This window comes from Populus alba, chromosome 1 (genome assembly GCF_005239225.2).
Source record: "Populus alba chromosome 1, ASM523922v2, whole genome shotgun sequence".
In the NCBI taxonomy this organism is placed as follows: domain Eukaryota; kingdom Viridiplantae; phylum Streptophyta; class Magnoliopsida; order Malpighiales; family Salicaceae; genus Populus; species Populus alba.
Window position 1 is genome coordinate 5638523 of NC_133284.1, and position 17898 is coordinate 5656420.

The 17898-nt window shown below is 32.7% G+C and overlaps 1 protein-coding gene and 1 long non-coding RNA gene across 2 annotated transcripts; one reads left to right on the forward strand and one right to left on the reverse strand.

Annotated features, from left to right (window-relative positions):
- The first annotated feature begins 544 nt into the window (after window positions 1-544).
- Window positions 545-5331, forward strand: LOC118043362 (uncharacterized). Its single transcript, XM_035051332.2, has 3 exons — window positions 545-838; window positions 3954-3959; window positions 4884-5331. The coding sequence occupies exons 1-3, from the start codon at window positions 634-636 to the stop codon at window positions 5099-5101; spliced, it is 429 nt and encodes a 142-aa protein (XP_034907223.1). The 5' UTR covers window positions 545-633; the 3' UTR covers window positions 5102-5331.
- Window positions 5332-15050: 9719 nt separating this feature from the next.
- Window positions 15051-16764, reverse strand: LOC118043320 (uncharacterized). The gene is made up of 3 exons (XR_004686625.1): window positions 16732-16764; window positions 16034-16131; window positions 15051-15202 (listed from the first exon to the last, which is right to left on the reverse strand). It is a non-coding gene; the product is annotated as an uncharacterized lncRNA (long non-coding RNA).
- Between the last annotated feature and the right edge of the window lie 1134 nt (window positions 16765-17898).

The window sequence follows — 17898 nt, forward strand, 5'->3', positions numbered from 1 at the left end:
AATTGTCACCTGCCCTTTAATCCACAAACTTACTTTAGATTCATTCCAGAGTTATCTATCAAGCAATGCAGATAAATACACAAATAATAATAAGTAAATAAACATTTGTCGACACACCCTAGCTATCCATAAATCACTTGCATTAAGTTTTAGAGTTAAAACTAGAAGAAAAAAAACTTTCAAATCTTAGCCCCTAGCTTCGCCCCTCGGGACAATGACATTCCTTGTAATTTTAATAATAATACATTGTTTTTGCAATGAGAACACTGTAAAACGAGGATATTATTACAACTTAGACAAGAATTATAAGGGCGTGAAAATAATATATTTGAATAACGATAAATTAAAAAAGAAAAGAAGAAGAAGGTGGCGAGGTCACATGCCAATAAGGCAAAGACCACCAGTTTGAGAAAGGAGACGGTGGTGGTTGGCAGAGAATCCAAAATGTGACTTGATTGCTAAGTTCCGCCCCACGCAGCAATCCCTCAGTGTCTCCCTCTCCATCCATATAAAAACCCCTACACAATTCTATAATTTTCATTATAGCTTTCTTGTTCTCTCTGCCATAAACTCAGTTCTTCACAAAGAAAGACACGAGGATCAAGACCAGGCCGAGAAAAACAACCGAGCAAAATGTCAGACTGGGGTCCAGTGTTTATGGCTGTGGTGCTGTTTATTCTGTTAACTCCAGGGCTTTTGTTTCAGGTACCAGGGCGACATCGGTGCGTTGAGTTTGGCAATTTCCAGACAAGTGGCGCGTCAATTATGGCTCATACTCTTCTCTATTTTGCTCTCATTTGCGTTTTCTTGCTGGCTGTTAAGGTTCACTTGTACCTTGGTTAGCACGTAGTGCTACTCAGTAATGCAATTGACTTGCCCCCAGCAAGTAGAAAAACAAGATCAAGTGTAATAAATTGAAGATGTTTTGTGGGGTTTGCTTTTCTGTCAAATGCAAGTTGTATCAAATAAGATCATTTTACATTTTAGAGGGGGTTTGATTGATTGTTATATGTGTAAAGTAATGATCATAGCTCTTGCTTGCTTTGTTACTTCAAGAATTTGTGATGCGTGACTTCAATTAGTATCTTAATTATTCTTCAAAAAAAAAAAACATAGTAAATGGCAATGGAATAGCTATAACTCGATTGTCACTAGTACTTGCAAGAATTTGTGCTTCCAGCTGCCAGTGCTATAAACACAGGTAGAGTAGGCACGGAATCCTGATTTCTTTTGTGGCTAGGCTGACATGGAAACATTTTACCAGTGAGAGACTGCTCAGAGTAAAATTGAAGGCTGACATGGAAACATTTTAGCAGGAAAGGCGGCACGTAGACAACACCTCCTCTATTGCCAGCATTTCAACAAGGTATCGTGCTGTACAAAAATAATCTTTGGCACCCCAGCATATCTCAATATCAAACAACCCAAGTGACAAAAAGAAATCAAACGAAGACTCTTGTAAACAAGCAACCTGCTCCAGCTTGCTCTTGATTATCCTCGAGAGACACGATAAGAGAACTCGGAGCTACAAGATCCTCCGTCCTGAAGAGTAAAGAAAACATTTCCTTTCCCCTCTTTCAGATATTTCCGGGAAAACCTTTGGGGTGTATTCCTCACTTGCAGTTCAAACAAAAAAGGGATATGTAATTAAATTTCAAGCAAAACTTTGTGAGTCCAGTAAGTTGTTTTGACAGATTGCCAGAACCTCTTTCGTAGAGACGTGTGAAACCTAACATGCTAAATTATTCATTGAAAAAATACTTTTCTCTGTTGTCTTTTGATCCTTTCTCTTTTTCTTCTTTTCCTCCATGTGCATATTGCTAAATCTAGTACCGTTAAGTGGAAGCGTTCCGGTGATTGTACTGCTCTCTTAGCCTTTCCAGTGGAATCGTTTTCTTCATCTTACTTGACTTCGAATAAGAACCTGGCACTACTGCCACCTCATCCATGAACCGTACAGAAATGCCATCTTCATCTTGAGTTTCTTCTCTTTTGGGTTCCTTGAGTTTTTCATCCTTTTTGCACCCAGGGCTGCTAACTGGATAATCTATATGTGTTGCCTTTGTATTAGATATTACCACAGGCAACTAATAATTCCCCTCATATTTAAAAACTATAAAATCCCCATAGTCTATAGAGTAATAATTAATCTGCAAACGCTATCCAACCATTTGCGAGACCAAAGATCATCATCACTCTTCAATATATAGCTCCACTTGCCATTAGGCACCACTTGGGACCTTAAAGAGTACTCGGTTTGATAGATTACTTCCATATTTTTCTCGCAAAACCTTCTTGGAATCGACTGTGATGATAAACATAAAAAACTAAGCACAATGATTTACATTTGGCCTCGTAAGAAGATTCAAGAGGAAAGGGGAAGACGGGGATGCATTTAACAGCAACAATTTTTATGCAGATAATGGTCATAACTGAAAACTCTATCAGCTCGTACAATCCAAAAACCAGAAGGGGAAAAAAAAAAACGTTCTCACCATGAAAAGTATCTAAGAACTAACTAAGTTATTACCCCATGCCATGCCATGCTATATATGCGAATCAAACTTATTTTTTATTTTTTATAAAACAAATCAAAGGATAAAAACAAAATAAATAAATAAATAAACAACTCAAACGTTTAAAATCAACCCAAACAATCAATAATTATGGTTTGAATTTAAAAATTAAATCAAACAATATTAAAAAAAAAAAAGATATTATGAATGACATATTGTATTAACTCGGGTCCACTTAATTTTACTTGTTAAACTCACCACTCGACTTATATGACCTAATAACATTATAAAAAGCAAATTATAACAGATTCATCTTTAAAAAACCAAATCAAAATGTATTACAAAAACCAATTCAAAATAAATTTGAATGCTTTAATTTTTTTTCAAGATGGCATCTTGGTTTAAAAAAATATTAAAATGTTAACATTATTGAATCGATCTCAGCTTCAAAGCTTAACCCACAAAACTTGTGACTCAGGGTCATATGGACTCTATTAAGTTTAATAATTTATTTTCTTAAACCATGTTTTACTTAATTCTATGGTAACAAAATTAATAAAAAGGTTAAATGATGAAATTGGAAAGAGCAAAAATTTTATGGACAAAAAAAAAACCATGTGTTGGGTTTCCATGCCCGTGCTTTTGGGTTTTTTTTTTTTTTTTTTTAAGGGTGATAGCATGTTATCTATCTATTAAGGTGAGGGAAACAAGAGAACGATTCTACAATCGTTTTAAATATGACAAGACAACATGTTTAGCTTTATCAGGAATTCGGCCACTATTGTGATGATTGAGAAACGAGGACTATGATTTGATTTGTAAAAAAATAAATGAATTTTCACCAATTTTGACCCTAAAATACCTAATTAACACCTTTATAAATAAATAAATAACCAATCAAATAACCCAAAAATAAACACCAAAATCATTCAAAAAATACAAAATCAAATTGGGAAGTTTTTTTTCTCTCTCCATCCAATTTGTTTTTTTGGCAAATGAAGACCCAAAACAATCATCATCAAACTTTTTTAATCAAATGAAACTAGATGACACTAAAAATAATGAGTTTCATTATTAAAAAGTAAAGAAACCGATATCTTTTTCTTTTTTCATTGTTTTTGAGAGAGTTTCTTTCTCATCTCTTTAATCCAAGAATTAAAAAATAAATAAAATAAATTTTATAATCAAATTAAAGTTATCGTAAATTTCAAAGTAACCATGTATTTTCTCGTATCTTACTTTTCAATTCTCTTTATTTTAGTTTTATGTTATCTCTATAATTTCAAGCATAATTCCATTTAATTAGACATTAGTTGAGGCCAGTGAAATTACTCGACCAGGTGCCCCATGAACATGGGCTTTGTCATGCTCCAGAGTGCATGGAGCCAAGTATTGCCAAAAAAAAAAACTTGATGATGGAAGCCACGACTGGGCTAGTTTTTGGTAGTGGTAAAAGCAGAAACGTTTTGGGAACACCTGGAAAATTCACCGAAAGCTTGTGTTATGTGTAGTGCATTGACGTTCGTAGAACCATTCAAGTCTCTGAAGAAAGAAATTTTCTTTATGAAAAAACGGAAAAACAGGGGGGGAAACTAAATTAACATGATAAATCAAGTCTGAAAAATGATTGGAGCTGGTGACCCTGTTGGATAACAGGGAAAAGCTGGATCTGCTGGTATGAAAGTTTACAGGTGTCGGTGAGATTGCGATAATCCGATGGGACCGAGGTCGGAGAGTTCTCCATCGTTAAGCAATTGATACGGACAAGACTGGTAGGAGTATATCAAATTTATTTCTTCCTTCCAACCCAAAACTCTACCTCATAAAAACCTCCTCTCTTTTTTAGCCGAGAAACTGTAATTTGTGAATCAAATTATCGGTGGAAATCCTTTAGCAAAAAGAGAGTGACGAGAATCAAAATAAAAGGGAATTGGGAAGTCACATGTAATGGCAAAAGTATGAAATCTCATCTTGGATTGGCATTAATTTGGACCCCGTCTAAAAAGCAAAAGATGCAAGATGTTTTATTCTGATGAACTCTGATTAGCAAAATATATCAAATTTCACTAGAAGCAGCGAAACAACTAGTAAACCTGCCACGTGCATGGCTTCAGCATCTGCCCAGTGTGCACAGAATGTGACATTGGAGCATAGAATTTGTTGCTAGAATTAGATTTCTTTTTCTTTATTGATACTCCCTTTCTTTGCTTCTTTTTATATACTCGTTTCCTTCTTCCTCAATGCAATAACACCACAAGTCAGAGATCAGTACGAGATCACCCTTGTACGTACCTTCGTCCTTCCCCGTAACAGAGAAGAGTTTGAGATCAGAGCTGCAGTCTGTGCTCTTTCTAAAAAAAAATCAAGAAAAAAAGATGGCAGACTGGGGGCCGGTGGTGATAGCAGTGGTGCTGTTTGTGCTGTTGAGTCCAGGATTGCTATTCCAGTTTCCGGGGAGGAGAAGAGTTTTTGAGTTTGGGAACATGCAGACTAGTGGAATAGCGATAATGGTCCATACCATCATCTTCTTTGGTCTCATAACCATCTTTCTCGTTGTTATTGGTGTTCACATTTACACAGGATAGCCAATTAAAGCTTAAAAAAGATCGTTCCTACTTTCTTTTCTCTCTCGTTTTTTTTTTAATATTTAAGTTAACCCCCTAATTCGCCCTGATCTCTTGTATTGTGCTAGGCGCTTTTCGTGGTTGTCTTGTTTGTTAATGTTGTTTTGATAGTCCCTGTTATTGTGTATTGCTCTCTATTTCTTGTAATTATGCTTCAGCCAATTGCCGACTAAAAGTTCTGGTTCTTGCTCTCCATGTATCTCATCTATTTCCTAGCCGCGTTGAGTCTTTCTCGTTTCTTTATTTCTCTTTGCTGAAAGAGCTAGGCACCGATGACATGCTTGGTGCTCTCAAGTGGTTCTTAATTTTGGCTGTTTTTGCTTATTAGCATTTTTTTAAATTGCCAAAATAAATATAATAGTTTGTAAGAAAATATAATATAAGATTTGAATTCTTGTTATTCATAAACATGATATTTACATCATAATCACTTATTCATATAGGTCTTTTTCTAACACGCTGTGATTCCTAATCATTAAATGTGTGCTCTAATCATCACTGATTGTGATGTCATCCATAAACTTTCCCCTTTTCTCATCATTATCTCCATCTTAATCCATTAGAATATTTTGTTCAACACCATTATTACTCTATGTCCACAATTTAGCTTTATAAAAAATAATATTGTGATTAATAACAATTTTTTTGGTGTTAGGATTATATAGTTTATAAGTTTTTGAATAATTATTAATACCAAGAAAAATGTGTTTTTCACATTGATCATCAATTGTTTTCCTCTTTTGGTCTAAAATATGGACATAGTTAATGTATCAAAAAAATTCTAAAATGTTTTACTATTCATCTTTTGTTCAACCTAAACTTTCTCTAGTGTCTTATTTTTAACAAGAAGTGCAGGTCTTTTATTCAAAATATAAATGCTCCAATTCACTGCTTCAAGGAAACAATTTTTTTTTAGGTCACTCATTATCAAAAGACTTCGCAGTTCGCACCATATCTATAATAGTATGATTTTTTCTTTTGCAAATATCTTTTTTTTTACGTGTATAAGTTGCCTCTTTATTATATGGGTATATAAAAAAAATTGAAAACTCATACTTTCCACTATAATCTATTTTATAAGCCATGTGAATTTGATGATGATGATGAGAAGGATTGTTTTAAAAGTTCAACAGAAGAAAAAAAATGTGGAGATTTGGACCAATTTAGTTCAATTAATGGTATTAAATAATAAAGGAAGTTTAAGAGAAAAGCAAAAATGACAATTTAGAAGAATTTTGGGGTAAAATTAAAATTAGACAAAAACTTCACTCTCCTTTAAATCCTAAAGGGACTGGCAAGACAACCATGAAAGAGAGGAGAGGAAAGTTTGAATTTTTATCAATTTTCTCATGCTAAATGCTTAAGAAAGTGTGAAATTGAGTGATATAATAGGTTTTGAAGAAGGATTAAACACAATAACCCTAACATTAAGAATGGTTTGAAGAGAGAGAGAGAAAGAGAGAGAGAGATTAGAAAGGAAAGAAAAGAAAATAGGGGTAGAAAAAGGAGATTTGAAAAAACTAATGCTGGTGAGCATTAAAACTCAATTTACAATCTGGTAGGATGTTTAAAGCTTGTTTATGTTAATTTGAATGAAATTTGCTTGATTTTCATAAAGATTCTAGAAAATTGATTTAGGGTTTTTAATGTGAATTTAAGGGAAAAGTAAATTTCTTTGAAATTGAGTATTTAGAAACATTATAGGTTATGAAATGAAGGAAACTATGATGAATTGATGAAGAAATTGAGGGGCTAAAGAGACCTTAAGTGGCTAGCCATGGCTAGGAAAGATAAATAGTGATATGTTTATAATAACTTTAACAAAATTGTGTTATAATTATGTTATGAATAATGTATATAATGATATATGGATGATTGATGTTATTGTTTGTAATGATGATGAGTTTTTAATGAATTAAGAATTTAGTTTAATTTGAGAAATTATTGACTAAAAGGATAGGAATTGATTTTTATTATGTATATGGCATGCTTGTGTGAAGATATATTTTTAAAAAAGTTATTAACGAAACATTTTGATGGTTTAATGTGTAAAGGATAAATTTAAATTGATATGAAAAATTATCATGAAATATGTTGAAAGTAAGAATAAAAGAAAGGAGAGAGAGAGAGAGAGAGAGAGAGATGGTTGTTTTTTAATTTCATAGAATACTGTTGATCAATGGATAAATTGATTCACAAGGGTTACCTTGACAACTGGGCCACTCACTCAAGCCAAAAAAGGACTTTAAACACAACAAGTAGGTACCTAATGCCTTTAAAATTGTTAAGTTATGTTTTTGTTATTATAATTGAATTTCATTCTCTCATTCATGATATTATTGTGGAGAACAAGTAAATAAATGAATAATGGATGGAAGGAAATATATGATAAAAAACTTGATTAGCTGATCCTAATTGGAGGCTGATTATGACAAAGCAGCTTTGACATCGATATTAAGGAATGAAAAATTAAAGTATTTAAAAGAACTTGGTTAGTTATTTTAGGTTTGGACAGCTAATAATATCAATGAGTTGCATTAATATTGGTATTTACATAAAATTTGACTAGATAGTTCAGGTTGGATAGCTAATGATGTTAATAGGTTATATTGATATCAACATTGGTGTGGAGCTTAATTAACCACTCTTAATTAGTGGCTAATGATGCCAAGAGGTTTCTTGTCATCAACATTTTGATATGACAAACTTAGATACCCGTAAAGGGATTGATTAGTTATTCCATACTAGGATAACTAATAATATCAATGGATTATATTAATATTAGCATTATTTGTTGACTTTGATTAGTCGATCTTGGATAAGGAAGACTAATGATGCTAGCATGTTTATTAACATCGGTATAATCCTAAGAATTGGGATAATAAAAAATAACCTAATTTATTAATTTCGGGTATTTAAGGAAGCTAAGAATTGATGATAGGTCAATACTAGTTACCTATTATTAGCATATCTTGATGGACTCCTTCAAAATAAAGAAAAGGATGGTGATGATTACTAAGGAAGTCATGAGAAGTATTTTCAACCCTAAATGTTAGAGTTGATATAAGAATTTAGAAGAAATGTATAAATTAAAAGGAACATTATTTAAGACTAATATTTTTATATTAAGTTATAATCAAATGATTGTTTATATCGATATCATTTTAAATGTATTTATTATTGTTTATGATTACTTTATTTATTATAATGTTTACATTGTTCTTTTCAAGGTCATGTCATTCACATTAGGAGTAGTCATATTTCATTTCATTTTTGTTATTGTAATTTTGAAATCACATGTATTATTTTGGGATCGCCGGTAATGTAATTAATTATGCAATAACTATGATACACCTTTACTTTTGATGCATGAATGCAAACAAGCTCTTTAAATTAAGATGTTTTTATAATTTTATGCATGTATTTGATTTATAATCTTTTTAGGATACATGATTGTCACAAATATTTCCTTGAGAATTTAGGTCAGATAATAAGTACTATTGACAAGATTAAGATCTAAAATAATTGGATCTTGAATGGAAAATGTGAATTAAAAGTGTAATAGGTTATTTCGATAATTCAAGATTTATAATTTTAAGGGAGATTGTCAAAATTTTGGTAGTTTAATTTTTTTTTATATGTTTTAATAAGTAAGATTGAGCTTTTCTCGGTCAATATAATATTAAAAGAAAAAAATGGACTACAAAAAAAAAATATTGTTTATAATTTATAGTATTTCTTCTCACATGCTATAATACAACACAAGTTTTAGATTTATTTTAATTTAATTTTAATTTTCGGGAATTTGAAAGATTCCTAAAATCTTTTGAACCGTAATGATATTGTAGAACGCAATTTACTATTTTATCTAAAGAAAAAAGAACTTACTAAATTCGAATTCAATAATGATATAAATGTAACCTATAATGAAAATATGCCCACCTCATAGCACAACAGTTGAACTCCAATTCATTTACTTCTTATTTTAATATTTTACAAAAATAAACAAGAGAGAGAGAGAGAGAGAGAGAGAGAGAGAGCAGCGCAGAATTATCATTCGTCGAGAAGTAAGGGTCGGTAGTAGCGCCGGGGACCAGGACTCTAAAACCAATTGTTACTGTCTGTGGTGAAAGCGCCGCCGAAATTGACCGTTGACGGAGGATAAACACTGAATCCCTCCGTTCATGTGATAGATGATCCACACTTGTGTCCCTTCCTCTGCACAAAGAGACAAAAACGCTTCCAGAACTTATGAGAAGCTTGCCATCTTATGCTTCCATGCTCTTCGCAGTAAATGGCTTTGAAATCACCATATCCTGAAGTTTTGAAGCCTTTTATTCATAAAACGATGAAAAACAGTGGGGAGAAATCCCAACCTATTTTTAATCCAAGTAACTAACAATAAGGAGTTTTTCTGGGATTCAGTATACGATGCAAAAATTATTTAGAAAAATACCAAAATTGAAAGAGTAGAATGTAATATCTAGGCATTTGTAAGTCGCATTTGTTATTTATAACTTTCTTTGTATTGAAAAATTATTATACACAAGATTTAATAAAGAGAAAAAAGAAAGGATAAAAATAAATTATAGAGACACATCGAAATTTTAATTATAATCACACTAGTATAACTGGAAAAATTTAGATGAGATGAATCAAATGAGATCAAGAAAGATCACCAACAGTAATCAGATAAATTTACACGAGCGACGATACCTTTGGACAGCTCATATAACCCATTCATTCAATGTTTGAGATCTTTTTTGGTGTTGTTATTTGTCTCGTTGAGATCTTTTCAACGGTATTAGTGGTGTTATTATCAGAGTTTTTGTGTGCTTTTAGTGTTATTTTATTTTATTGCTTTTTCTTTTTTTTTTATCTCTTTGCACAAATTACAAGAATAAAAGAGTAGAAATAAAAAAGATAAATAAAAAAAAAAAACACTAGAGAGAGATCAAAACTTTAATAACAATACTATATTATTAGTATGGTTGAAAAAAATATCAATTGGATAAACTTCATAGCATCAAAAAATCACAAATAATAAATATACTGATCACACAATCCGTCCAAAATTATAACTTGTAATTCTAAAATGTGTTTTTTTTTATGAATATTATTTAATTTATTTAGTTTTTATTAGAATCCAAAAAACTCAACAATAATAAGATAAGGGAGAGCTGTGATCAAATCAGAGAGAGAAAAGACAACCGTGATCCAACTCTTAGCCTGGGGAGTGATATTTATTATTTTGCAGAAGGTTCCATTCCATATTGCCATGCTTTGATCTGACTTCATAAAGAGCATCCATATGCTCTGATCGAATTGACCAGAGAAAGCCGCCGGCTTCATCCCCTACTCCAAGGGGCCTACGCCATTGGCACAGCTGACCTTATCCCTTTGGATTTGTCTCTTCTATCAAGTGGGCTGATGCGTACATCTGTTTCTGCCATGAAGCAACAAATACAGCAATTAATAATCTGAAATGTACTTTCCTATAAATTCTCTCAATTTCAAGATATACTTTGTTACCTTCACTTTTCCTGATAAAATAAAAAGAAGAACCCTAGCAGAACAGAGCACCAACTCTTGTTTATGCCAAGCTTGGTTGCTCTGCAGAATATGCAAATTGCCTTACTGGACGTTGGATGAAATTGCTTTTCGTTTCACGAATTTTTTTTCAGTTCAGCAAAAATCATCAAACAATAAACAAAAGAAAAACGAAACCGCTCATGTGAATTCTCATTTTTTTCCCCTTGTTAGGTACGAACAAGAAAAAACCTCATTCAGTAACTCCACATCTACTTCGTCGTCAGAATTAAATATGGCAACAGGACAAAGGATGAAGATGAAATAAGGTAATATCGTAATGCTGATGTATTGTTGAACAAATAGGAATTAAATTTCAGAAATACCCTGGGAACAATTCTCCCATTTCTTCCCATGAGTAAGAACTCATTACACACTAGTTGTTATAATCTTCAATGTTCACCATTTCTACTTGATTAAAGAAGCCATATCCACAAGTTTAAGCCATCAGGAAAGACAGTTATCCACAGTTCCTGCATCAATTCTTGAAAAAGCTGGGAAACCTCATATATATTCCCGTGCCTGTAGTTGCAACACCACTCACTGCAACATTAGCGCTTCTCAATAATCCCGTACACAGTTCGACTCTCTGAACCACATTGCATTCACAAAAGTTTCCATGCTGCGGTCACAAGAAACGAGGAAAAAAGAATTAACAAATCAACACATATATGCGTTCACCAAAGGAAAGTATAATAACACGAACGGAAACAAAAGTAGAGAGAAATAGATCGATAGAGCACATGCCATACGTATCATCTTCCCACAAGTTACATACAGCTTTCCTATAGTTCTGTGTTATTTCAGAAAAGGCAGGGTGACTGATGCCACTAAAATACTTGTCAAATATGTTTAATTGTTCCTAGCAATTCTGAATTTTCCTGGATTTATTTTGCACCAAATATATCCTCATACAGTATGAAAGTGTGAACAAAGTGTAACACCATACAAACAAACACATCTCAATTTTACTTGCCTTGTAAGAAGAGTAACACAAGCTTCAGTTTTTTCCATTTACAAGACAAAATAGTCATCGCCTAACAAGCTCTACCAATTACAGATTTGGAGGTGCCTTGAAGGCTAATCAGTACAGATTTTCACGCCTTAACTACACCAAACTACGAATAAAACATTGTCTTGTGGTTGCAGGACTAGACAAACAGGACTGCAAATTCTTCAGCAACTTGAAATTTGGTATTCAAACAATATATATATATATATATATATATATAGCAGTGAAAAGTTCAGAGATGGAATATCACAGAGTCTCTTTGCATTTGAAAGATCCAAATTATATTCCAAGATGAGATTCAAACAACTAGCAGAAGACATATTTATGATATTAAAGAAAATTCACTCTTTGCCTCCATAACCAGAGTCCCAAAACGACAATCGCCCTAAATTAACTTAAACCTCACTCCTTGTATAGTATATATTCTTTAGTATCTAGCCAGCATTCCAACGTTGAGTTCCAAATAGCAGCAACATATTAAATGGAAGATTGCAAGGCAGGCATCAAGAAAGCAGGTTTACCAGAACTGATAGATAAATGGGATGCAATGTTACATGATACAAAATGATAATGTGCTTTAGAGAATCAGTTCAAGAAATCCTGTCAATCTAAGCTTCAGCCGCGTGTGAGACTAAAGTTGAAAAAACGGAAAGAAAGAGGGGAATTGGCTGTATCCACGAAAACATCTTCTATCGTTTCAAAAATCCCAAAACAGAGCTCCAAAGAATTATGGATAGTTCGACCTTATTGATCAAAATAAAGGCAAGGGCGTAAAGGATTTTATTTTATTTTTTTATAAAAATGTCTCTCTTTGGGTTTTAATGATTCAATCAGCATAAATATTATAAATAAAAATCTGCAGAAGATGGCACCTCCAAGTTCAATTTATCAATCTTCATGATCGCCAAAAACCTCCCAACCTCCACCAACCAGCACTTATTCAAGTCCAAAATAGCAAAGCAGAGCTAAATGAGTTTTACAGGTGAATATTCTAGACACCCTCTCTTCTCACCAATCACAGCCTTACATAGAAAACAAACAGAGACAAAGAAAAAGAGATCCAAAAAAATACCAGCAAGGATACCCTTTAAAAGATTTCATGAAATTAATGCATAAACATACAAAAAAAAAAAAAAAAAAACAGCACACGAATCATAACAGACAAAACAGAACAAAACAGGGAATTCTCGAGTAATTACCAGGAATCTCCTTTCGAGGAGAAGAGGGAGGAGCCGTGGCGTAACAAAGAAGAGAGCGGCCCAGCATGGAGATAGTTGTGACAATCCCGGCAACATAAAACACCATGACCAATCCAAGAACCCAGGGCATCAACAGAAACCCAATAAAAAACGTCACCGATCCACATAACATCAAAGTCAACGACATCCCTAACAGCAACGACGCAAATCCTGCTGGCGTTATCTCCGGCAACCTCCTCCTCACCGGCGTGGTGGGCATCGGAATTTGATCGGAAAACGAGACCGGCGTCGGTGAACGGAGGAGATTTAATACTAACGCTGATAGCTCTTCAAAAACGCGAGATTGTTGGTCTTGATTCTGTCTTCGCATCATATTTTCCGTTTCTTGATTTTATTTGATTTTTAAAGAAAATAATACCACCAGAAATCTTGAAAAGTTGACGACCTTGCTAATTATCTGTCTTGAAGACGTTGGAAGTTGAATAGATTCTAATGCTGGGCGTGATTTTGCTAAAATCGAGACAAGTGGATAAACACAGAAACTTTTATCTATTGGAGAAACGCTTATCGGAGAATTTTCAGAACTTTTTTTTTTTTTTTTGGTAACAGCTGAGGGCGAGTTATAATAAGCAAAGATTTGTTTGTTTCTCGGGAAATTCTTGCATGGAAGTGAATAGAGGGAAGTGTTGGACGCGGCGATGGATGGAGCTGTTAAATACAGTGTGGATGTTAGCAATTTTGTTTGAAGAAATTCTCAGTGCAAGAGTTTGGATTCAGAGATAGAGGCTTGGAAGATGTATGTATGCGTGTACTTTATCCCTTTTCTTTGTGGATTGGGTTGCTTTTGTCCATGAATGAAGGAATCCTGCTTTATCACGTACTTTTTTATTTCTCTTAGAGATTCATCGTTAATGACACTGCCCGAATAGTGATCTTTTTAATTCCTCACATATCAGTCTTTTAATTTTACTTAATATATATTTTTTTAAAATTTATTTTTAATATTAATACATTAAAAACATAAAAATATTAAAAAATTGATTTCAAATAAAAAAATAAAAATTTAATGAAAACCAAATTAAAACTCAATCCAATCAACTCAAATTGCAATCATGCTGGAGGGTCAAGGACTGCTTCGAAAGTAATCCAATTATTCATTCAAAGATGACAAGAGAGTGACAGGGATACACGCTGGTGAAGGAGGTGTACACCACGCTATGTGGATTGGATTGGAGGCAACTTACGTGGAGTCAGATGACGTGGGACGTTATCAAGAAAGATATTCACGACCTCGTGTTACTATTGTGCCATTGTTACAGCGCGTGGGTAAAACTCCTATTATTCATTCAAAGATGACACGAGAGTGACATGGCTACACGCTGGTGAAGCGGGTGTATACCACGCTATGTGGATTGGATTGGGGGGAACTTCCATTGAGTCAGATGACGCGGGACGTTATCTAAAAGGATATTCACGACCTCGTGCTACTATTGTGCCATTATTACAGCGCGTGAGAAAGTTCCCGGATTTGGTTTCAGTTACTTGTCGCGGATCAGTTGCGGATAAGTGCACGACACAGAAATAACTAATTATGTAGATTTTTTTTCCTGTTATTATTACAGTAAGTTGCCGTCTTAAAAATGCTTTGACCGGAATCTCACGGTTTTCCAAACTATTTTTTAATAATTATAGAAAAATCAGAAATATCTCAATGCTAATTGTTGATAATATGGTTATAATAGTTTTTAAAATATTTTTTAATTAGAAAATATTAAATTATAAAAAGATAAGATTTTTTTATGATTTATTTAATAAAAACAAGTCTGTAAGTATGGTAACAAATGATTTTTAAAGTGTTTTTAACTTAAAAATATATCAAAATAATATTTTTTTTATTTTTAACAAATTATTTTTGATATTATTAAATTAAAACGATCTAATAATATAAAAAATAATTTTAAATAAAAAAATAAAACATTGTTTGAAAAATGTAATTTCAAATTACATCTAAATCTATTTGGTAAGTAGTATTCACTACTAAATGAACTTTTTTTTATATATATATATATATATATATATATATATATATATATATATTCTTCTCCTTCCTTTTTCTTCTCATCACCATCTTTTATCTTCATCGTTCATTTAACTCGGCTTGAAAGACATTAGAAATGAAGCTTGGGGCCGTGAATGGTGGTCATTAAGGAGATATCCGAAGTCAACACAACGAAAGGACTAGCCAACTACTTCATTTACGGCCTGTTTCCCCCGTGTGTTTGGAATGGGCACCAGCAGAAATGGAATATAGAAATAATAAGTGATAGGACAGTAATTATAGCAGAAGAGAGAAAGCATTAGTGAATGTGCAGGCTCTGATATGATATAAAATATATAGAAAAAATGTTTTGCAGGTGTAAAATATACTTCTTATCGAGGTTTAAATAGTAAATCCACGTTCAGACTAATGCATTGACTACAAGATAATTTTTTTTATGACTAGTCGTGAGAAAACCGAAGCTTGAATGAATACATTAGTACATTAATGTTTGCTTTTATTTTAGTTTTGTTTGCTTTTAACATGCCATCATAGTTATCAGACCCGACCCAGTAGTTGACTGGTAAAATAACTAGGGTCACGAGTTTTGTGGTTGACCCTCAACCGGGGTCAAGAATAAAAACACACATTAATATAATTTTTTTAACATAAAATATCACATTAATAAATCAATAATTTAAATACAACAACACTTTATATACTCGTTAGAATAATGAAAAACAAGATTTCAGGTTAAACCTATTCCAAATGAGATCTATCAATAAAATGAAGTCCACAAACAAATAAATGAGCTCCCTTTTTACTGGTAATTAGTGGAAGAATACGGCAAATATATTTTTCAAATCATTTTCAAGAAGCAGAATCTCATCGTGTTTTTTTCATTTTTCCCCTTCGCAAGAATATGTTGAAAATGTGTGCATAATTAAATAGTTTAAAAATGTCAATCTACTATTTTCCATTTTTTCAATAGAAAAAGAAATTCCAATCAAGCAGACCAATCTAAAAAAATCAGGAACATAAATGAATTCACTCACAGGAGCCAGAGACAATGCCTTCAACATCAGCAATGCACCAATAATATCCATAAGAAACCAATGATCCAAGCTACATTAGCAGCATATGCCCTTATCACCTGAAAAGTCACACACAATAAATCAATAAACATACGCAAGAACCCATTTCCTTCACGTACATAGTTAGCTACCACACATTCTAATAAGCAAAGAATTGGGAGAAATTCCATAAACCCAGAAACAAGAAACGAAAGATTGATAATGTAAATCAATAATCCAAACAACACGCATGCACTTGTCAGCATAAAGATCAATTCTTGAAATTGAAACACTAGCATAACAAAATTCCAAATTCAGGAATCGAAGATCTTCCAACAAACTTGAAGACTAAAGCAAATAACAACGAAATGCTGGTTTTAAGAGAGAAAGCAAAGAGAAAACAAGTCTGTAATTTTCTGCAAAATATCATGAACAAGAGGAGGTAATAGTATATCAACAATCCATCATCAGAATATCGTGGCAACGTTTGAGTCAACATGTGGGCCCATTTTTAGCAAGCATTGGCGTCATTCACAAGCGAATATCAACAATCCATCATCAAAATATTGCTTTTCATGCTTTAGAGGTTCGAATTTAAAAGGAAAACGCAAGGGGAGAAATAGTAACAAACCGGGTGCAGATTGTAAACTTAAACACTGTGAAGCAGAAAAAGGACGCACCTGGTTTATAGCAATGGAATCAACCTTCTCTTTTAACATTATTGAGATTGCTTCCTACAAGATTACGACAGGATATAGCAATGGAATCAAGCTTCTCTTTCGAATTAAATTTGATTGTTTGAACTGCAAAGAAAGATATTAGGGTAAAAATTTAGCAGGTGAGTTAGTATATATATCTCGAGTCTCACCCGGTCAGGCTGGGCCCGGGTCAGACTCGGGTTTGGCCGGTTTTTTCCTTGCATCGATTTTTTGTGTTGCCCGGCCCGGTCCAGGCCCCAGGTTGACCCGTCGGGCCGAGCCGGGTTTAATAACACTGCACACAATTAGCTTGTTTGTTTTTTTTTTTTTTTATGAGTTTTAACTTTTTTTTTTACTAAAATTTAATTTTTTAATTTTAAATTATTTTTTAATATTTTTAGAATATTTTAATATTAAATATAAATTTAAAAAAAAAAAATAAAAAAATATTTTTTTAATATTAAAAAAAAAATTAATTTTTTTTTTTTATTACACTCTAGGATTACCATTATTGGAACACCCTTTTATAAACAAAGTTTCCACTGTCTCACCAACTACATCAATTTTTAAAGTTATCTCGTGTAATTATATATATATATATATATATATATATATATAATATATATATATAAATGGTTGCGGCCTGCTTAAGATGGAATATTTAAAAATTCCGGTAGACGAACCAAGAAACACGCGGCCTTGCCTACGCCATCATCATCATCGAGAAAGAAATGAAAAAAGTTCCACGCCAAATCACGTGGATGTGTGTGTATATTCCAAGAGAAAAAAAAAAAAAGTAGGTCTTTATCATACGAAATATAAATGAATTAGGCATGAATTATGAGACAAAGATGTCTCAACAAAATGAAATTATTGCATATACTTGAATTGTGGTCTATCGATTTGAATATACGTATTATTTTTAAAAAATAATTTGTTAACATTTTAGCCAGCTTTGTTGCTGTACGAGCTTCTCAAATGGCAACGTTTTTTTTTTTCCCCTGTTTGGGCTGTTTAAAAAAACTAATGTTATTCATATGAGATTTATACCAAACAAATTAGTCTTTATATATATATATATATATATATATATATGAAAAAAAAAGACTTGGTAAAGCTCTTCATAAAACTGGTGAATTATGGTCTTTT

Bases quoted from the DNA above. Each gene is read 5' to 3' on its own strand.
- LOC118043362 (XM_035051332.2), top strand. From the start codon at position 634: ATGTCAGACTGGGGTCCAGTGTTTATGGCTGTGGTGCTGTTTATTCTG.